The following is a 21,946-nucleotide window of genomic DNA, read 5'->3' as shown; positions in this document are numbered from 1 at the left end:
ACGTGAGACTGATCACCACCAGGAACATTATTAATGGGCATGTGGATTATCTCCTCTTTCCTTGCTTGTCCATGCTAAGCAGCTGTACATAAGCACCTGCTCCAAAGTTAGAACACGGCTTTTGAGCTAACTGTTCTGTATCCATCCCCACACCACTGGAAACTGCTGGTTCTGTTTCCATGGAAACTTCTTGCCTTCGAAGAACCATATCAGAATCCTTTAGAAAGCCGGAGGCTTGGCACGTCTGAACTGCGGCGTGAGGCCGTTGGCCGTCCTTGGATCCTTGCAGGCTGGTGGCCAGGCACTTGCATTCCCCAAGGGGTTGCTCATGGACCATCTGGATGTCCTGATGACATGATGACAGGCTTCCCTGCAGCCAGTGATCAGGGAGAGAGAAGGAACTTCAGTGCTCAGGATGGAAGCTGCAGTCCTTTTATAACCTAACCTCAGACGGATTCGGCACCACTTCTGCCACATTCATTGGTCGCAAAGACCAACAGTGCCGGTAAACGTGGGCGAGGGCTATAGGATGGTTTGTGTACCAGGATTCAAGGGTCACTGGGCATCATCTTGGGGGATGGCTAACACACCACTGATTATTATTTTCGCTAGTTAATATTCTGGACCTCATCCATTTTTTCATAATAATGTAGTCTATATTCATACATTTTTTAATTTATCTTTTTACTCTCACTGATGGTAGGAAATTAAAGTCTACTTATTATTTTTTAACTTCATTATTAAGAAGTTTTATTATTAGCCAAATGTAACATCTATGTACATGACCACACAAGAAAAAAAAAAAAAAGGAAGAAATGACCTGCCTATATCTATGGGAATTTGAAGGAAACTACTGTTTTTAATATTTGGGGGTTAATATTCATACTTGTCATGAAAAATAAATCCACTTTCTCCCAACGATGTGACTTGGAACAAGCTCAGAGTGAGTATAATATAAAACCCAAATGTTTGCGTTGACACAATTAATCATGTCACGAGGCCCTGGCAAAGCTGCCAGGAAGTGGAGATGCTGTCACTCTTGTTAAAGTTTAACATCAAATACAGCCCACAGTAGCTCGGAAACACATATGATGAATGGTTGTAATCAAAGTAACTTCATTATGTAAGCATAGTAACCCGGCCAAGGAGATATTTTAGTATGTGCTAAGAACTTATTAATTTCTGGCTGGAGAAATCATTTTCTTTGTGGGGATTAGAGCAGCCCAGTAGGCAGCCTCACTTGCTAAAACTTTTATGAACAATAAGTATTTGGACAGGAGGAATGTTTGATTCTGCAGCAGCGGTAATGGCACTTGGTCCTTCTGCGGGGGTCTTCCTTTTGACACACTCAGCGGGTCCCCCTCACATCATCTCATTAATTCTCATCACAGCCTCGGGAGGCTGAAGATCTCATTGTTCTTACAGATGAGGAAGTGGAGGGGAAGCGGAGAGGCAGAGACCCCGAAGGAGACAAAGGCACTGGGCCATGAAGGCCTGAGAAGAAGCAGGCGCAGACCTGCAAACCGTTTTTGCTAGCCAAGTACTACGGACATTTTCAAGAATCACGCTTTGTACACCAGTGATCCTAGAAGTGTCGGTCACAACAGCCAAAAGTGAAGGCAGCCCAAGAGTCCATCGGTGGATGAATGGATAAATCAAATGTGGCATGAAAAGGAATAAAATATTAACACACGTTATACCACGGTTGAACCTTGACAACATTATGCTGTGTGAAATAAGCCAATTGCGAAAGGACAAACACTATGTGATTTCTCTTACTCAAGGCCCTAGAGTGGTCAGATCCCTAGAGACAGAGGAATGGTGGGGTCAGGGGCTCAGGGAGCAGGGAGCAGGGAGTGAGTATTTAATGGCTACAGAGGTTGGGTTGGGGAAGGTGACACAGTGTGAATACATGAATGCCACTGAATGGTGCACTTAGAAGTGGTTAGAACAGTGAATTTATGTTAGGTGTGCTGAGCAGAGCATGTATTTGCTGTGACTGGGAAATGCAGCTGTGGGTTCCTGATGGCCCCAGGGGACGTACAGGTCAGAAGTGCAGTTATAACGAAAGATGATGTTGAGAGGCGGTTCTGTATTAGAAAGAGAACTGAGGGCTGAGCTCATTAGCGTCTGCCTTCCTGGGTCATAGCACAAGCGAAAGAAGCGGCCCCTGGGTCCCCGTTCCATCTTCATGGTGTGGTCAGCCATGCCCAAGTCCTGCCCGAGAGACTGGCCTTTTTCTGCTTCTTGATGTCCCTCAGGCAACCAGTCTGCTCCTTTCCACCAGGAACAGTGGAGGCTGCTTAGGAGGCTGGGGACTCCTCAGCATCCAGGGCCAGGGTCCTGGCTATGTGACCAGTACAGTGATGTGGGTTCCTGAGCCCTGCAAGGACGCTGCAGTTGTGGTTTAATGGTCTTCGGTGGCCATCTCGAAATTTTGAATAATGTTGTCTTTAAATTTGTATTTTATAAGTGAAGTCCAGTGGGCCAATGGGCCATGAACTGGGGACTTGGAGCCATAGCTCCCATGTGATCCCACCCCCAGCTACCTCCTGCTTCCCCAGAATGGATTCTCCCCTGCTCCCGGATCCCCGGACCTCTACTTCTCTGCATCCACCTAGTGATCACTGAGGGTCTTCACCCACAGAGACCTGGGTGTGTGTTAGGAGATCGGGGTCGGACTTCATGAGGGCATGGTGACTGCCATCCCCACCCAGAGGCCGCAACACCACACAGCTTTCAGAGGGGGAGCTCTGGGAACCTTGGGGGTCATCCACCCAAACCCTGGGTGTGGCAGTCATCTGGCGGGAACCCTGGCAGCTGGTGGGACTCGTATATGTACATGACATGCCAAGTGTCAGGTCAGCTCCTGGGGGGCCAAGAGGGTCAGCACTTAGCCCAGCCCCAAGCCCAAGGCAGCAGGACATTAAATAGAAACTAGAAATCATCATATGGAAACAGAGGCCTCAGAAGGAAAAAGAACGCTTTCTATTTCAGAACTTGAATGGCACCCTTATCCTGCAGCCTAAACAAAGGGTTCTGTGTTGTCATTCTGCTCTGGGTTCCACAAGCCCTGTGACTTGTCCTGCCAACATCGTCCCTCACATGTGCCGTGGGCTTGATGCCTATTTCTCAGCTAAGGAAATTGAGCTGTCCAGGGCGCCATGGGGCATCTCCCTGAATGGACTCAGCCCCAGATGGAGGGGCTGCCAAGAAGGCTCTAGTTACCCCTCCCCACTGGGGTCAGAGGTCCTATCCCCTGTGGACCAGCCTCGGGTTCTCCTCTATGAGAAGCCAAGAAGGCTTTGCACTTGGATTCAGAAGACCTGTGTCCCTTCCAGATTTTCCCTTTACAAGTTGCCTGCTTCAGGCTCATTACTTATCTCCCCCATCCTACTGGAGTGTGACCTAATGGTACGGAGTTCCCTTCTCTACTGAGAACATGCACACTGCTGGGAGAACACGTGTTTTAGCAAAGGAGACCTGAGACTTGAAAAGATGCAGCAGCACAGATGTATTATTTACTACGTGTGGCTTAGCCTAGACCCGCTTAGCTTCCCCAGACCCTAGAGAAAAAAAGGGGAAGGGAAAGTCATCATCCTAGAGATTAAAGAAGCTACGTTACTTTTATGATGATACTGATGTTATAAAAAATCCGATGAAATGGAGCTTTTGTTTAAGGGTAGGACAGGGGCAGAGAGGGAATACATTCTAGTTTAGTCAGTTTTAAACCCTCCAGTTCTCTGCTTCTTCATTTCTAAATAAAAAGGGAAGGGGAGAAGGTGTCAAGTGTAAAATGAATCCTGAAATCCTCTTATGTTTTCATCTTAATTTTTTTCCCCTTGAAAATAATTGTTTACTATCTGGTTGTCTTTGATGATCACAGACATATCTGTTAAGATCAATTTAAATACAATGAATCTGCTAAGAATATTATTTCTGTACCTCTCACACATAGTATAGCATAATTTGGAATCTACTTAAAATGGTACTTGTAAATATGAATTGGGTCATGTCTAGAGCCAGAATCTCTATCCCACCTGGGTGTTATATGGATTAAATACACGCGTCGTGTGTGGGAAAGTCCCTGGCCTGCAGTTAGCATGCATGCAAGTCAGCTGCTGTTGGGATTATGGAATTGTGTATATGTGTGAGAGAGACAGAGAGAGGGGGGGAGGTACAAATGGGGAAGGGAGGAAAGAGGAAAGAAAGGGAGGTGAAGAGAGTGGGAATTGGGAAGAAGAGGGGAGAGGCGAGGAGAATTGGAGCTGGGAAAGACCTCGGGGACCACCCAGTTTCAACCCAGGTTTTATATGAAGGACAGTTGGACAGCTTTAACTGAATCCGTCCCTGAGCCCCGCTGCTGGCTCTCCTAGGTGTCAGATGAGGAAACCGAGCTCCAGGGCAGCCAGGGGTCTCACACATTCGTCACAGCCTGTCCCTGGATGGCATGAGGTTGGAGCCCAGCTGCTCCCTCCGAGCGTTTTCTCTCGCCGCGTCTTCTGCTATGACAAGTGTGAGAAGGACACTGGTCTAACCCAAGGCCACCCGATCCCAAGCTGGAGTCCAGCCTCCAGCAATCCTGTGGGCCTCCACCCCAAGCAGCAGAGTTCAGGAAGAGGGCTGCCACGTCAGCACCTGGTTTTCGAGACACTCGCTGAGTCATGTGTCCAACTATGTCTATATTAAATAGAATGATGAGAAGCCCCCTGGCTGCTGTGGCTCAGTGGATTGAGCGTCAGCCTGCGAGCCAAGTGTCGCTGGTTCGATTCCCAGTCAGGGCACATGACTAGGTTGCACGTCAGGTCCCCAGTTGGGGGCGCAAGTGAGAGACAAGCACACAGTGATGTTTCTCTCCCTCTCTCCTTTTCCCTCTCTCTACAAATAAATAAATAAATAAATAAATAAATAAATAAATAAGTTATTAAAAATAAATAAATAGAATAATGAAAATTATGTGTTCCGTGAGTTTTGAGTGACTGATGAGAGAACATGAAAATAACTTCGATTATGGGTATGAAATGTTTACTGTACGTTTGAAATATTTCATAGTCAAATGTTGGGGGTGGTACGTGAAAAATAAAGCTGCTAAAGAAGCAATATAAAATGTTCACGTGCCGGAACCTCTCCCTCCCTGACCATCCCAGCCGGAAACCCACATGGCCCTGCCTCCGTTGCCCAGCTTGGGTCTTAGGAGAGCCCTGTTCTTGGTCCCACACCCTCATCTCCCAACTCTGTCTTCACCATGTGGAGGGACTAAGGAACTCTCTGTTCAAACATGGGAAGTCCTGGGCATCCGGATGGTAGGTCACCCCCCGTGTTGGGGGCCATTGTTGATGATGATGATGATGATGATGACGATTTTAGGGTAGGAGTCATTGAGGTCAGAGTCTGGTCAGCTCTGGTGTCTGGGCCTTTGATGCTCATTTCTCTTCTCTGGTTTCCTCTTTCTTCTCTATAAAATGAAGGGATTGATCCAGACAATCGTGACAGGGTGGCTATCTAGCCAGAGTACTTGGCATTTCCTTGCGTTTCTTTTTCAGTGGTATTTTAAGCAGAACTGGAGAGGGAGAAAAAAATTAACATGCATTTGAATCAATTTTGTATTATGGGGGGAGCCATGAAGACAGGACAGTATATATTGGAGCTAATCTTCAGTATTCATGATTAATTAACATCAATTGTCATTCTCTCTGTAGCTTTGTGTTGAAAAATCAGTGCCTCCATGTCTTGCTGAATTACCTGTCCAAAAATGCAGTGATGCACCGTTCATACATGTAGGTTTGCTGTTATGAATGAGGTTAGTTATTACCCTTAGTGATAACTGCCTTCTCGGTGCCTCTGGTGTGATGGGGGTTGGGACCTCCTGTGTAGGCCAATGTTAAACAATGCCGTGGGGATGGAGGGAGGGAGCAGCCCTGTGTCCTAGCATTGGCCCATTTCCGTGGTGTAAATCCTCCCTCCACTTCTGATTTCAGGCTACATACATAGGCGATGCCACCGCACTGCAGGGTCAGGTGGCACTTTGCACCGTCAGCTCGCTGTGACTGGCCCCAACAGAGCCACCGCATCGCTGCGTCTTTCTGCCGCAAGAAAGTGGGTCACAAGAGGCTTCCTTGTGCCGGAAGCCTGCAGACCTGCTGGACGCGAGGCGCCGTCCGATGGCACCCTGATTATGAAGGAAATGCATAGCGAAGCCAGGCAGCACCCTCCTTAGGGGCGGTTTTGCGGGAGAGGCACACAGTATGCAGTCTTTGGACAAAGCCCTCCTGGTCTGGATTTTCTCTGTTCCTGCCTGCAGGGTGGGCCCACCTCCTCCCCGGTACCAGTCCTGTGAACTCTCCCGTCCGTGTGTGCTGCTGCAGAAACACGCGGAAAGCACTGCTCCGCTGCTGTGTTGACATCCCTTAGTGTTCACGCCTGTGACAAGTGAAAAGGCCGTGCCCTCTGGCATTAGCCTTGTGAAGAGCCAAGCTAATAACCCATTTTTAACAAGTCCTTGGGCCGGTCTTTTAAAGGGCTGAACGTACTTGGCTTGGATAAAAGAACGTGGGCTTGCTGGAATATTTTGGACCCAATGCTGAATGTGTTAACCAGAACGAATATGCCCAGGTTTGGTGGGGCCTTCCTCCAAAGGAGAAATATAAGTTTTTTTTTTTTTTTTAAGGACGTGTTTTGGCAGAGTAATATGGGCAAACCTAAACCAAAGGTTCATTATTAAGTCAAGGCACTGTTCTCACATAGGATGCAACAAAGCAAAGGTCAGAAGACAAGTCCTCAAAGCAATTCTGCATTATCCCGGAGAGCGACAAGCTGAGTGCTGTAAGATAATAGGAAATTACATTCCAGGTGAACACCAACCTTCCCAATGCATTTGCTCGCCTGCACAGCAGCTCGTCAGGTAGGACAGGAACCCTTGTTTCAGCCTTGGTTTGTTCTCGTTGGAATATAGAGAAAGGCAAGAGATAAAATGCCAGGGACTTGGGAAGTGATCACACCTGACATGTCCTCATGGGAACTCTGTATATCTTTTTTCTATGCCCTGCCATTTTGCACATTTCTTTTTCTATTTTGCAAACACTGGACCCTGAGCCATCCTCTCCGTAGCCTTTAGGTTCCCATGACACTGGGAGGCATGAGCATGGGCTGATTTCCAGAACACGGCTCTGCAGCCAGTTTCCCTGTTCTGCTCTAGAAGAGGGGCTGCAGAAATCCAGCTGCTTACTGCAGGGACCGGGGGCCGCGCTTCCAAGGCTAAATTGTATGTGAGTTTCACAGTTTCTGATTCACGTTTCCCGGCTTCAAAAAGGGGAAGGGGAGGAAAACTTGGTCTTGCCACAGATTTATTCATGGTTTTGCCACGTAAGTCACTCGTGGTGGTTTGGGGATGTTTTATTATCAGGCCTCGGCCCTCAGACATTATGAGAAAGATTTTGGTTAGTGAATTCGAGCCCGAACTGAAGATGTTTGTAGTAAAGAAGCCCCAAGTCAAAGCCCACATTCAGTCCTCATCTGAAGACCCCACGTCCCCTGGGCATGAAGGGACCCCTGCTGTGGGCCAGCTTCTGCTATCCTCTCAACGGTTATTATCCCCATTGGACAAAGAACTGAGGCACAGAGTGATCAAGTGGCTGTCTAAGGCCACACAGTTGAGCCAGCGGCACACCAAAGGATTCAAACTAAGTGACTGCCATGTCCTATAGGCTGCTGAGCACCCAGCCCAAAACCATGAGCTGGATGTTGCTTTGGAAACTATGCCCTCATATTCTTCTCTGCAGAGCCATCGAATAGAAGTTGTTTTTTGCGACACAGAACATATGCCATATTTGCCTCAAAGAGTCTAGGCCTATGATGAAGGTCAGCTCAAAACAATTCTGTCTCCTATTACAGAAAATTCAAAATAATAATGGATAAATAAAATGGTTTCTTTCTCACGTAATGAGGTAGGCCAGGTCTGGGAAGATAGCTTCAGAGTGTCATCAAGGACGTAGGCTCCCATTGTCAAAGTCACCTCCTCGTCTAAGATGGCTGCTGGTGCTCCAGTGATCAGATCCTGATCTTAGGCCAGCACAGGAGGAAGTATAGGCAGCCTGAAGGGAGTCCAGGCAGCTGAGCATGCTTCCCAAAGGTCCCAGATGTATCATTGCCTTGGGTTCCGTCATATGGAAACACCTACCTATAAGAAAGGTTACACTCTTTTAATCAGGCATAACTTTTGTATAATGTCACATGTTAAAAACTTGAGAAAGAGAGAAAAAATGGGCTTGAGGAGGTCACTGAAAATCTCTGCTAAAGGTCAGGGATCCATACCTCCTATTAGAGTTAAAGAGGGCCCAATACCCCTGAGTTCAGAATCAAGAAAAGGATAGACAGTTTTGACAACTATTTTAGTGCTATCTTGAGGTTCTTAGACTCAATTTATGATGTTTCATTTTCCTCATAAATATATGGTTGAGGTTTACTGAGATGATGCCACTATGAAGAAATCACTCACCTTTTGCCTCATTGCCTCTGAGAGAGCAGGATGGGTCACCAGCACCTCTGCTGGAGGCCTCCGAGAAAAGCTGGCCAGGGTCCTCCTTCTTGCCACACCTGCTCAAACCTGCATGGCCTGATCTGGAGGTACAGCCTTAACATGTGCCGCCAGGGTTTTCGTCAGGACATGAAAGATATCGGCTTCATTAAGCTGAACTAAGTGAACTTTCATGAATGGGTCATTTGAGACATCTGCCTTACCACAGGATGGCTAGATCTTTATACATAAAATAAAAATTCAAATTTCAAACAAAAAAAAACAGAAGAAAAACAGAAGAAAAAAAGAAAGACCTCACTCTATGTTGAAAGGCAAAGTGAAAAAGAGACCTGTCAAAAGAATCTCATAGACTGGCCTGGCCTCTCTCCTAACTACATTCGGAAAAGTGGTGGGGACCATAAAGAATGGGTGTCACAGTGCCCCAGGCAGGCCGGACTCATGAGCAAGTCTCCGTGTGACAGCGCAGGTGCGCTCCGCCGCCCAGGACACAGGTAGCCACGGCGCCCGCCCAGCTCCTCCTTGGTCAAGGTGTGAGCTTCCCTTTCAGCTCTCCCTCCGCATATAGGATGTCTGAGTTTCACATCCCCTGTTCAAAGGGGTTCAGTGGCATCCAGAACTCTTTGCTGGTGAACAGTACCAACTTGAAGGCAGGACTGTCCACAGCGGAGGGGAGCGATGGGGAGGAGTGGTCATCTCTGCTTCCTCCTCCTCCTGCTGGAGCTTCGTCCTGACCTTATCCGCTGCAGAAGAAGCTCCTGGAGAGGGTGGCGTGCATATCCTGCCTCCTGTCTGGGTAGGGGGGCCAGTGAGTTAATGGCTCCTTTACATGGGGCTGGTGAATTCCCTTCCCCTAGTGAGGTGGACAACTGAGGGAGGAGACTATTGTCCCAGGTCCCAGCTCCATCGACCCTTCTGTCCCTGACAGTCTCCGACAGGAAGCCTTTTGCCTCTGTGATCTCTGAGGAGGGGAAACAGGCTTGGAAAGGCAACTGAAAATCTCTGCGAAGTTGCGCTCCAGTCCCTAGGTGTGCTTAATTCTGCAGGGTGGTACCCACCGAGCCCTCCGGGACCCTCCCTCACCACACTCAGCTCCTCGGCAGGGGAGGCACAGAGGCCGGCCCAGGGGCTCCCAGCCAGGAAGCATCAAGCTGGGCAGGAGGGTGCCAGCTCACTTCTTGCAGCCTTACCCGTCCCAGGGTGGAAGGCGACATCCGTGTCCTCTGAATCTTAACAGAGCCCTGCCCCTTCCTCTTCTGTGCTCAGACTCCTTACATGGAGATTGCAAAATGGGTTAAGTGTGGAAGTTCCTCAAAACGTTAAACGTAGACATGCCTTGCGACCCAGTGGTTCCACTCCCGGGAACCCACTAAGGAAAACAATAAAACAGAGGTCCACGCAACAACCTGTACACAAGGGCTGGCGGCAGCATTACCCATCATGCCCAGGAAATGGGAACAACTTCAATGTGTGTCAACTGGTGAATGAGTAAACATGTAGCAGAGACATGCTACAGAAGGAATACTGTTCATCCACCAAAGAGCACGCTAGAACATGGATGAACCTTGGACACGTTCTCCGTGGAAAAGGCCAGGAAGAATATTTACTGTAGGATCCCACATATAGGAAATGTCCAGAAGAGACAAATCTAGAGGAATAGAATATCCCTTCCTGGTTGCCCAGGTCTAGGGGGTGGGAAAGGAAAGTGACTCTACATGGACTGATAGAATCTTTTTAGGGAAATGGAACTGTTCTGAAATTTGAGGTGGTGATAATGATACAACTCTCATAGTTGTACTGGGTTGTAATTGTGTATGTGAATGTGTGTGTGTGTTGAGTAATATAAATATACTTGTTGTGGGTTGAATTGTCCCATCCCCCCCAAACTCATAATCACCAGGAACCTCAGAATATGACCTTATGTGGAAATAGGGTCTTTGCAGAGATAAGTAGTTAAGATGAAGTCATATTGCATTAGGGTGGGTCCAAAGTCTGTTCGTGGTGTCCTATAAGAAATCCATGTAAGACGCAGAGGAACGCTCAGGGGAAAGCACAATAGGAAGATGCAGGCAGAGATTAGAGCTCAGCTGCCACCAGCCAAGGCATACCTAAGGCCACTAGAAGCCGAAAGAGGGAAGGAACAATTCTCCCCTAGAACTGTCAGAGAGAGCATGGCCTCACTGTCTCCTTGACTGTACACTCATCTCTAGACGTATCAGATAATCCATTTCCCTTGGACGCCCTTCAGCTCCTGATAACTTATCATGGCCACCCCAGGAAACAAATACAATACTAAACCCCATTCGATTAGACACTTAAAACAAGTGGATTTTAGGTTATATACATTTTACCTCAATAAAGGTGTTAATAAAAATTAAACATTTTGTTAAATAGGCTACGGGGGGGTGGTGGTGGGGGAGTCACCCCCGTGGTAGGCAAGGTCTTTAAACTGTGAGGCTCGGTGCTGCTTTTCCTCTGTTTCACAACTGCCCGTCCCACATCTCGTTATCTCTGCCACGTGCCTGCTGACTGAGGAGAAACTTCTAAGCTCAAGTTCTTTCATGGGTGTCCGGGCTGCAGGAATGGTAGACCCCTGACTTGCTGTGATCTGTCCCAAACCACTGTGGTAGGCCATGTGAAAGACATGACTCACTATGTGCCAGTCTTCGAGGAAGGCATGAGGTTTCTATGTTCAGGTGCTCAGGGAATGCTGGAGGGTCTCTGAGGTGGGCCATGAAGAGCACCGGTATGAACTTGACCTTAGAAATGAGGAAGAGTCTTTCTTCCCGGGATTGGGTACATGAGGCAAAAAGCAGGTGAAAATATAGACTTGTTTTGGTCCTTTTCCAAATCTTTCATGTTTTCTTTTATTTTTTTTATTTTTTTTTTTATGGCATCTTGTTCCTTTCTTAAGTTTTTAAAATATCTTTTTAACATTTTGTGTGTAACTATTTTAGGGTCTGTATCTACTCATTTTGGCATCTAAAGTCCTTGGGGGAGCTGATTCTCTGGTGCATTAGTTTTTTGGTGTGTTTTATACTTTTGGTTTGTGAACTCATGTCCAGCAGAAGTTCATCTGAGAGGATTACAGTGGGTCTGAACAGAGGCCACACCCTTCTAGAGCGTGTCTGTGTTTGCTCGTGCCGGGTTCCTCAGGCCTATTACCAAGCTAGGATCGCCATCCTGTTAATCCTTCAGCCTGAATTTAACTGCAAACCTATGTAGAGTTAGACCAGCGACAAATTCTCTGGGAGACCTTTTTATTCTATTTTTTTCATGCATAACATAAGCCAATGCATTTGCTTTGTCATGTTAACTTTTTCTGCATGTCTTATAATCTTGCTCTGAAGAGGGGGCCCTTTGAGGAGCCTGGACTGGAGGTCTCACATTGAACTGCCTGCCTTCCAGGAGTCAGAGCATCAGCATCATCATAGCTCTGGCCTTCCAACATCCCCTTTGGTTTCGGGCTCCTGGGTTTTCTCTTACTTTCTCGTAAACTCAGTCTGCATTTAAAAAGATGTTTGTTACATGTTGTCCAGTATTTCTTGATGATTTGTGGACCAGGAGTGCGGTCTTATGTCATGCAGCATATTGCCAAGAATGGAAGTCAGTAGGTGACTTTTGAGGTGTTGGGGAGGGAACTTGAGGTGTTTCGCAAATCCAGGTTCCTGTTTTCTCCACGACTTGGGGATAAGGCTTCCTGCCCTAAGTCATGGGAGAAGAGGAGGTCTGACGCCTCCAAGTGACTGTCACAGTTTGTAACAACTGTGGGAAATGGGGAAGCCTGGAAGTCATTTCAGGGATTGGTCAGCAATAATCAGGGCTCCACCTAAGCTGATTAAGATTTCATGTCCATGGTTGAAAATGACACTTAGAAACATATATGACCACAGGAAAAGGAAGCCCTCTCCCCAGTCTCATCATCAAGTACAGTCATTTTCCTATATGTCCCAGGGGACACGGGCCATGCCTGTAACCACGTCTGCCCTCAACGGGGTTGGAAGAGACCAGCACCCCCTGAACACGAAGCCATATGGCAATATCTGCTTAAGGCTCGTGTAGTCAAGTTTCATTTTTCTGCCACCTCCCCTCTATTTTCATTATGATTCTTGCTCAGCGGTTTTGTGAACAGATTTCATTTTGAAGGAACATCTCTTAAACGTGATTTAGCTGAGGGTTGCGGTGGGAAAAACCAGGAGCCCTAGGCCACTGAATAAGGTTGTGTCCCTTTTGGGTTTCCAGTTCCTGCTATGATCACGTCCTACCCAAACACGACCCTGGCCACGCAGGGGCAAAAGAAGGAAATGAGCTGCACGGCCCACGGGGAGAAGCCCATCATCGTGCGCTGGGAGAAGGAGGACCGGATCATCAACCCCGAGATGGCCCGTTACCTTGTGTCCACCAAGGAGGTGGGAGAGGAGGTGATTTCTACTCTTCAGGTAAAAGCATGACAAACGCCACTGATCAGAGTCTAAGTTCATGGGCAGAATGAGCCTGGCTTTCCACATAGGTGGGTACCTGTCGGGGATAAATAAACAGCAAATAGTCTTTCGGAGCCTATCTATGAAGTGCCGTTCCTCCCCGCCTTCACGTGGGGAGATTAGTGAGTCGCCTGCAGAAATGCTGCTTTCTCCTAAGTGTCAGAGTGAAATTATTAAGAACACAGCGGGGACCCCAACAATAATAAAAAACCCAAGAAGTAGAGTCCCTTACTGACAGTTAACCCTGGAGGAATGACAGTCTATGCGGTGGCAGGCTAGCACTTCCTATAAAATGGGAAACCGATAGGCATCGGGACAAAAATATAATGCGGACAAAGATGTGCTGCTTTGGAAAAATCCAACGTTACAAAATCCTGTCCTTCACATAGAATCACAAAGGTTAGAAAATAGGTGTTATTGTCTCATAATATTTAGCACCCTTGGTAGTTAACTGGGTGATGCTGTCAGCGTGGCGGAGACGTGATGCTGAGCACACAGCCAGGGACAAAAGCCCTGTGTTTGAGACGCGGATGTCATTTCACTCGCGAGGTCCAACCCTGCAATACTCGGGCACCCTTCTAACCAGGGTCCCATGAGACTGAGGCTTTGTTGCAGTATTCATAGATCTGTTTCCTTAGGCAGGGTTGCTTTGCATGCTTTGAAGGCAGACTATGGAAGGAAAACTGTATGTGGAATATATATGAACTTGACCATGACATCATATATAAAGTATGCACCCAACTTAACAAGCTGGCAGCTGACGTCACTAATGTACATTGAACGCATCCATCTGCACTGTTATAGTTGTGCTGAAGTGACTTGCTGCCAGACGTGTGTGTGCATACATATGTGTATGTGTGTGTACATACATGCACATGTGTGTGTGCTGGGGTGGAGAGATTTTTACAGCCAAAACTGTTTCGGGAACTCACTCACTCCATGCTACTGGGTAAGATGGATTTCTTTCCACTTTACATATAGATTTTGCCAACGGTACGAGAAGATTCTGGCTTCTTTTCCTGTCACGCTATCAATTCTTATGGGGAGGACCGTGGAATAATTCAGCTCACAGTGCAAGGTAGGAAGGAGACAGCAGAGGGCAGAAAACATGGCTGTTTTGGGACTGTAAGTGTACGCCCGGGCTCAGGCGTCTGGGTGGGCTCTGCTTGCTACGTACCCTTTCCTGATTCTCCAAAAAGTTTGAATACACAGAAGCAGTATTTTGCGGTGTCCGTGAGTATGTCGGGGGGCAGCCCCAGACACAGAACAAAGTCCTTAAAGGAACCATGTGAGATGAGTCAGCAGTCACATTCCTTCTCTGCTCAATTTTGGGAATCCCTCCCTGGGGCGATGTGAATAAAAAAGGAAAGTTTAACATTTGAAGTTTAACTCAGCATAGTTGTTCAGGTATAGATTCCAAACTAGAAGAGTGGTATTTAAATCCTCCAGGTTTGCCCCGACTTGTGTGGCTCAGTGGGTTGGATGTCATCCTGTGGACTGGAAGGTCGCAAGTTCGATTCCCGGGCAGGGCACGTGCCTGGGTTGCAGGCCAGGTTCCCGGTTGAGGGTATGGGAGAGGCAACCAATCGACGGTCCTCTCCTGGATCGATGTTTCCCTCCCTCTCTTTCTCCCTCTCTCTCTAAAAGTAAATAAATAAAATCTTAAAACAATAAATCCTCCAGGTTTGGCCCAGCTCTGCAAGTGCTAGGACGATTGGCAGTCTGGGAAAAGTGGAACTTCTCCTCCCTACAATGAGATTAGGGGGAAAAAAAGGCTTCCAGGTAAAGGCATCTCAGGTGTGAACTAACCCCGGTGCCCTGCTGACCGCGCAGAGCCCCCGGACCCTCCCGAGATCGAGATCAAAGACGTGAAGGCGCGCACCATCACCCTGCGGTGGACCATGGGATTTGACGGGAACAGCCCCATCACGGGCTACGACATCGAATGCAAAAATAAATCAGGTAAGTCCTGCACATCCTCCAGCTTTGGTCCCCTTCTGATGCCCTTTTAGTTTCCTCCATTTTCAGTTATTTTTCCTGGAAGAGCAAACCTGGACTCCTTTCTCTGTGAGCCTCAGTCCAGCTTTCTGACGGCCCCTGTGGCATTCTTGCCGCTGAATGGCACGTGGGCAGCCGCCGACGGGTCCTGGCCACGGTCACCATCTCTGCTATTTTCCCTGCTGCCCTTTGACTCCCCATTTGGACTTTTACTGCCTCATAAAAAAATAAAAAATAAAAAAGACGAGGAATGAGAACTCTATCAGCATGTGAAGGGAGAACGCATTCTCAGAAACCGCATCGTAGACTTATTTTTCACATTGTGGGCACTGTCGAGACCAAGTTCTCCCAAGAACAGTGCTTTTGCAAATGGGATTGGGGACTTGAAGTGACCAGATGGGAAACACATGTAGAAAACATGGGGCTGCTCAGCTGGCTCATCTAGAGATGCAGCTGGAGACCTGGGAGGGAGGGGATGCCTACATACGGCCCAAGGACACCTCCTGAGAGGCGTCACACTGTCACTGGGAAATGTGACGCAGCTGGTATAGGCCGGGAGCAGTGACCCCGATGAGCAGGCTGAGGACAGCACTGACCCAGCCAGACAGGGACCTTTCAGGAACCAGGTCAAGCGGGTGTCCCGGGGCCAAAGCGGGAAGAGGAGGCCCTGCTTCCGTTCTAAGGAAATAAGGTGGGATGGAGCCCAGTCGGAAGTTCAGAGATTCAGGTCTTGAAGGAAAGGGAAGGCTTCTTAGGCGAGGCAGGCACGTTCTGGCAGAGAACGACCTGGAAACTGATGGTAGCAATGAAAGCTCGGGAGAAATGCAGCTGTGAATCGGAGGGGACACGCCACGCGTCCCCAGAGGGAGGGACAGGCCCCCGGGGTCTCTGGCTGAGCACTGACTGCAGGATCACCAGCTTCCATACTCTTGGAACGACAGCCCAAGCCATCTGTCTGGGGGGAGAATCATCCTTTCCAGATGCTGGTGACTATCAGTGGGGTCCAGCCCGCCCTGCCTCCCTGCTGGCCCTGTCTCTTGCCAGCTGTGTGCCTTCGTGGGTTAGCTCTGGTCACCATTCTCTGTGAAATGGGGCACCATAGCATCTCTGTGACAAGGGTCCCTCTAAGGCCACAGGCCGCCTTCTGGCTGTTCCCTGGACCGCGCGGTTACTACGGTTTCTCCACCTCACCCTTAGACCCCTCCCTGGTCCACCCTGGAGGCCACACCTCCCTCTGACCCGCTCCTCCACCATGTGCAATCACATGCTGATTTCTGTGATTGTTCCTTCTTCTGTTTTTGTTCTTTCAAAGTGTTCAGTGTTTTCTTTTACTGCATCTGGATTCTGAGGCATGTTAACAAAGCCATTCTCTACGTTGGGGCTATGAAATGATTCACCGTGTTTTCTTCTAGTACGTGTGTGCTTTCTTTCTCTCTCTCTTTAATATTTACAGCTCCTAGCCATCTGGAGTTCATTCTGGTGTATGCTGGGAGAGGCAGATCTAATTTCTCTTTTCCCAAATGGGAATCCACGTATTATTAAAAACCCACCATGGCTCAGTGATTTCAGATGCCCTCTTTGCCACAAACTAACTTTCCATGTGCGCAGCCATCTGTTTCTGAACTTCGTATTCTGTTCCATCACTTTGTCTGTCTGTTAGGGCACCAGCATCCGGGAGTTTAATCACAGAAGCTTCATGTTCTACTATCTGATAGAGCTCGTTCACCCTAGTAACTTCCTTTTCAGGGTTTTCCTGGTGTTCCATATATAACTTTTAGGATAAGCCTGCCTAGCTCCACAAAACCTCTTTTGTTATTCGCTTTGGGATCGTGTTACATTTGTTCATTAACTTCTGGGACACTGACATTGTGATGATATGGATTGAATCATATCCACCAAAAAGCTAGAGCAGAATGTGACCCTGTTTGGAAAAACAGTCGCTGCATTTGCGATGGACGATTCACGAGTCACCTCCACCAGACTGGAGGTTCCCTGGGGCTTCCTGTGCCTTTGAGGTGTCGTTGGGGCCATTTCTCCGACACCTAGCACAGCACCTGCCATGTGGGCAGCACTCGGCATCTATTTGGCGAATTCTCTTTTAGAAGGGCATGCGTTTAAAGCGCCTTACCTGCCGTCTGGCGCAGAGTAAACATCTAAGAAATGGCAGCTTCTAGTATCACTCAAGCGCGCAGGAAAACACTTCTGTATAAAATGCATCTAAAACCATCTGTGCTCCTTAAACTACTCCACCCCCCTTTCAGAATCCTCAGTGTCTCCCACATCCTGGGGTGGAACCATCGAGGCCAGGAAGCACAAACTCTCATGCACACATAGCCACTGTGGGGGCCTTTGGGGGGGCGGGTAGTTATATACTTGCTCTTACCTTTGTACATTTTGTCTCTAGAACTTTTGGTCACCCTCACTCACTCTGGCCTCTGCCTACACTGCTTCAGGTCAAGTTCACCCTCTTACATTTGCCCTTGATGATCTGCCATCCTTCTGACTCAGGCTATCTGAACCCCAAGCTGAGCTCACCAGTGAGCACCCAGTACCACCATGCTGGCTCCTGTGGTGTCTCCCAGTCCTTTCCCACAGGGGCTATTTGGAATTTCAGAGGCAGGAGTGTGATTCTGAATGTCCCCATCCTTCTCTGTCACCGTCCCTCTCAGGCATTCGTGGAGTCCTGCTGACTCCTGCAACAAATGCTTCCGACAGCTCCTTTCTAAACCCAGGTGCACATCTGGTGGGACGCTGCTCTCCCAAACTTAGTTCCTGCAAACTCAGGGATGTCACGACAGCTCTTGGCCAAAATTCCCCTTGCTTACACCTGGCCAAGCTCTCTGTGTCATGCCTGCTCATCAGTGAGCCAAGTCAGGAGCTTGTCAGGGAGTCTTCATCTGAGCATCTGAAACTTTCAGCAAATGTATGGAAAGTTGAGGTTCAGTCCTACCAGGCCTTCTGCAGAGAAAACTTGATGGCCACCTGATGCAGAAAAATGACCTGGATCCTGGGGATAACACAGCTGAGATCCAATTCCGCCCCACTTCTCACCAGCTGTATCACAGGATCTGAGTTTCTTGACCTCCACAATGAAAGTAAACGTCCTTCCCTCGTCAGGGGTTGTAAGAAGTCCATCAAGTAAAAGTCTGTCCAAACTCTAGCTGTGCCTCAGAATGACCCAGACATGACCCAGGGAGTCAGTAGGTCTGAAAGGGCAGCTGTCAAAGCTCCAAGGTGTTCCCGGTGTGCCCACAGGTTTGGGGACAGCAGATGCCACATTGCTGTCATGCCTAGCACAGCACTGAGCAAACAGATGCGACCTCGCAAATGTGAGTTCCCTTTGCCACTTGTTTTTTTTCTGTCTGCCCTCCTTCGGGAGGCTGGGCTCTGCAGACCATACCATGAAGGTTCCTTCCCCCTCTCACTTCTGGTTGGGTTCACCCAACGGTAGGCAAAGAAGACGGCCCAGACAAGACTCATGGCGGAGGCTATGTTCCGTGAGCACAGCTTCCCGGAGGGGCCCCTCTTCCGAGCTGCCAGCCTGGTCTGCGCTAGCAACAGCATCTCTTCCCTTGGCGCTCCTGGCCCTGAGAGGGAGCAGCTTCCCACTCTTACATGATGCTGGGGGCCTCAGCCTCCCCTTCAGCCCGGCCCACACCGCCCTCCATAGACATCATCCACTGTGACGTAAAAGCCCTCCTTGATGCTGCCTGTGCTCTCTGCCTCTCAAAAGCACCATCTCCATCCCCACTAGGCAAGGAAGGCAGTCTTCCATGAAACCCCAATAGCAATCATCCCTCACCCCGCCCATAAGGGTCCTCACTCAAACCCTCCCCATTGAGGCCTGCGACCTTGCTCTTGATTTCCGAGCATGCATTTCTGTGTGGGACTTACTCCCACAAAATCTTTATATTGCCTATGGCCAATTCTTGCTAGTTATATTTGTATATCAGTTTGCAAGTTCATCCTCCCAAGTACCAGGATTTCTCTGTGATTGTTTTTCATGCCCCATGTTAGAGTCCGAAACACACTTCTAATTACCCCCAACCCGCCTGTTCGCACATCAGCGTCTAAGATGTCCCTTTCCTGACTCTTCTCCTGCGTAGTCGCTGCCCTGTTTTTATTCCTCCTTTGATGCCATATAATTTGCTAGAGTGTGTTTGGTTATTTTAACTAGATTCTCTTTCTCCATCCAGTAATTTAAAAATCCTTCAGGATAACACATTCTTTCTCATCTTCCTGACCTTTAGCTAAAAAATTCAGTCTGTCTTGCTTTGAACCGCATTCTGTAATCATGATCATGGAAATCAGCTCTTTCAGAGTGCGGTCCCTTCAAGGAAGAAGTTGAAAGCACAGCCCCTTCTCTTAAGGATCTTTCGCTTCCTGTCTGGCACTCTCCACCTTGGCCCCTCCTCCCCGGGCTATCCCTATGCTTGATTGGCAGGAGGAGGTGGTCAGCAGACATTCATATGTCTACTCTTCAGGCTGTCAGCCACCTCCCAGACACATTCTCCAGTAAGATGACCATGTCTTTATTGGCCTTTCCATGTCCAGAAACCTCCATGTTGCCCTGGGCAGAACCGTCACCCACTGCAAGTGACAAGCCTCCTGGGGCTAGTTAGCCACTTTCTCTGCCTCTTGCAATGTGTGGGCGTCCCCTCTCTTGGCTTAGATGTCTTCTCCAGAAGGTCTGGCTTTCTCTTCTTTGGACAAGGGCTCTTATTTCTGCGCCACATCATTGGTGTGAATGTCCCTCCCCCTTATTCATTCTCTACGGAGTCCCCTTGTCTTCCTCTTCCGTTGATTTTTTACAGTGTCTTCTCTTTTCACATCGTGTTTTTCCACTTCCAGTTCTCTTCACCCAAATGATACTTTACCTTTTAGCGGGAATATTAGTTGGTAGCTTCTATTATGTTCTATTCCCTGATAAGCTAGAGCAAGGGCAGGCTTGAGGCCACATAATTTCTCTACAAGTCCAGAAAATCTCTTCATCTATGGTTTCCTCTGCACAGAGAAGACCTCTGAACCTCCATAGTCAGCACTCATGTGGGAAGGGCTGTGGGTCACTCCCAGGATGGGGAGGTCTGTGTATTTGCCATTTACCTATTCATCTATTAAACGTGCATTTATTATCTGTCAGGCTCTGTGCACGCACTGGGGACATGGCACTGGACATGGCATTGAACATGGCAAGTGTGTTCTCTGCCCTCCTGGGGCTTAAAATCCAGCAGGGAACACAGACCCTCAATGAGATTCTTACAAGTGTGGTGAGCACCACGCAAGAGGACCCTGGGATGTGGGCGTGTGTGAGCATCCTCTCTGTCCTCCGTCTCAGGGGTCCTTTTTTCTACAACCAACAACATCCCTTGACTACCAGCCCCCAGTTAGCACCTGCCTAGACTCTTTATGAAATAAGAACCATTTCCTGACATTCTCATGATGGGTTGAAGCCCTAAAATCGGCGGGTACATATTGCCATGCACTAAGTGATAGCTCTTCCTATGAGGCATGTGCTGCCTTTCAAATGAACTGTGGTTGAAAAATAATTCCTATAATAAAGGATCTGAGACTAAATGATTTCAAAAGTTAGAATTAAGAAATGCATTTGGTCAGCACTGTTTATACTGGACATTGAGGTTAATTTCTTATAAGTATTTTGTTTTTACTACTCTTCATTTGGAGAAAAAGATCTGCCATGGCTGAAGGCTTTGCTGGTTTTCAAATGCCTCTTCTTTTTGGTGGGAGGGGTGTCTGAACCCTAATTTCTTTTGTTATATTGTATGATGAGCGCTTGGATGTGCTGTCTTCTGCATCACTGGCATGAGCCCCCACCACGTCCCATGTCCTGTGTGGTCTCTGCCAGTAGACCTGGTGTGTTGCCTCAGAGGTCCCCGGGCTCAGGTGCCCACGGCCCTCGCCCCCCTCCATGTAGACAATGAGTGTGGCCATCATCTCCGTTCCGATGGCCCTCCTGCAAGAACACTGCCAACAAAGCATTGAGAATTCACTTTGAGTTGTGACCTTTCTTTCTTTTTTTAACTTTATTTTGTTTTTTAATTCCTACTTGTGAACTTTCCAAGGCAGAGGAAAAAAACTCACATCTCTATCTCTTCTTTTTTGAAAAACAAAACCCCAAAGACTCCTGGGATTCTGCTCAGAGAACCAAAGATGTTTCCCCTCAGCTGAACTCGGCCACCATCATTGATATCCACCCTTCCTCCACCTACAGCATCCGCATGTACGCCAAGAACCGGATTGGCAAGAGTGAGCCCAGCAATGAGCTGTCCATCACCGCGGACGAGGCAGGTGCGTGCGTCCCGCTGGAGGCTAGGAGCCCGCAGCTGGCTCTCGGGCTCAGGGGGTTAATGCAGAAGCAAGCCTTTGGTGGGAGCTCTCTGTAGCTCCATGCGCTACCAGAACGCGGGCAGTGTTCTCCTACTTGGAAGGCACTGTTCTTCAAGCAGGGCTTAGTTCAAGGTTGTCATACCCAAGACTTAAAACAAAAACATATGACACCAGCCATCCAGTGAGAGTTAAAGAAAACCTTGCCAGTTTTGCAACTCCTTTGTCTGGATGCGTGGAATCCCAGTTAGCAGAGAAACCATGTGTGGATGTCTTGCCCAAGACCCTGAGCTGTCCGTGGCGGGGAGGAAGGCTTACGTGGGAAATGGCAAGAATGTGCTTAGCCTGGGGAGATGGGGAGATAGATGGTAGTCCGGGTTATTTCATTGACTGGAAACGTCATCATTTTCTGTAATGAACTTTATTGCTTTTTTTCCTATTACAGAGTATTTTATATTCAATATCAAAAACTTAGAAGATAGTTATATAAGCATTTGGAAGGAGGCAGGACAGGTTCCATCATCCTAGACCTAGAGCTCTCTGTGAACATGTTGACATCACCTACTAAGTCAGTTTTGTAAAGTGTTTCATCACC

The 21,946-nt window shown here is 48.2% G+C and overlaps 1 protein-coding gene and 1 pseudogene across 1 annotated transcript in view; both read left to right on the top strand.

The window, feature by feature from the left end:
* DSCAM (DS cell adhesion molecule) overlaps positions 1-21,946 on the top strand; it is a 425,587-nt gene that overhangs the window by 303,269 nt on the left and 100,372 nt on the right. The window contains exons 12-15 of the mRNA XM_090271008.1: positions 12,773-12,969; positions 13,993-14,089; positions 14,845-14,973; positions 21,148-21,315. Coding sequence (XP_090127134.1) covers positions 12,773-12,969; positions 13,993-14,089; positions 14,845-14,973; positions 21,148-21,315 — 591 coding nt within the window. The remainder of the gene's footprint in view (positions 1-12,772; positions 12,970-13,992; positions 14,090-14,844; positions 14,974-21,147; positions 21,316-21,946) is intronic.
* On the top strand, positions 8,501-8,695 carry LOC150020567 (small ribosomal subunit protein uS14 pseudogene; annotated as a pseudogene).

The sequence above is a fragment of the Furipterus horrens genome, unplaced genomic scaffold, assembly GCF_987537825.1.
Source record: "Furipterus horrens unplaced genomic scaffold, mFurHor1.1.pri manual_scaffold_1, whole genome shotgun sequence".
In the NCBI taxonomy this organism is placed as follows: Eukaryota; Metazoa; Chordata; class Mammalia; order Chiroptera; family Furipteridae; genus Furipterus; species Furipterus horrens.
Note: the sequence above shows the minus strand (reverse complement) of the source record. Positions and strands in the feature narration are given on the sequence as shown.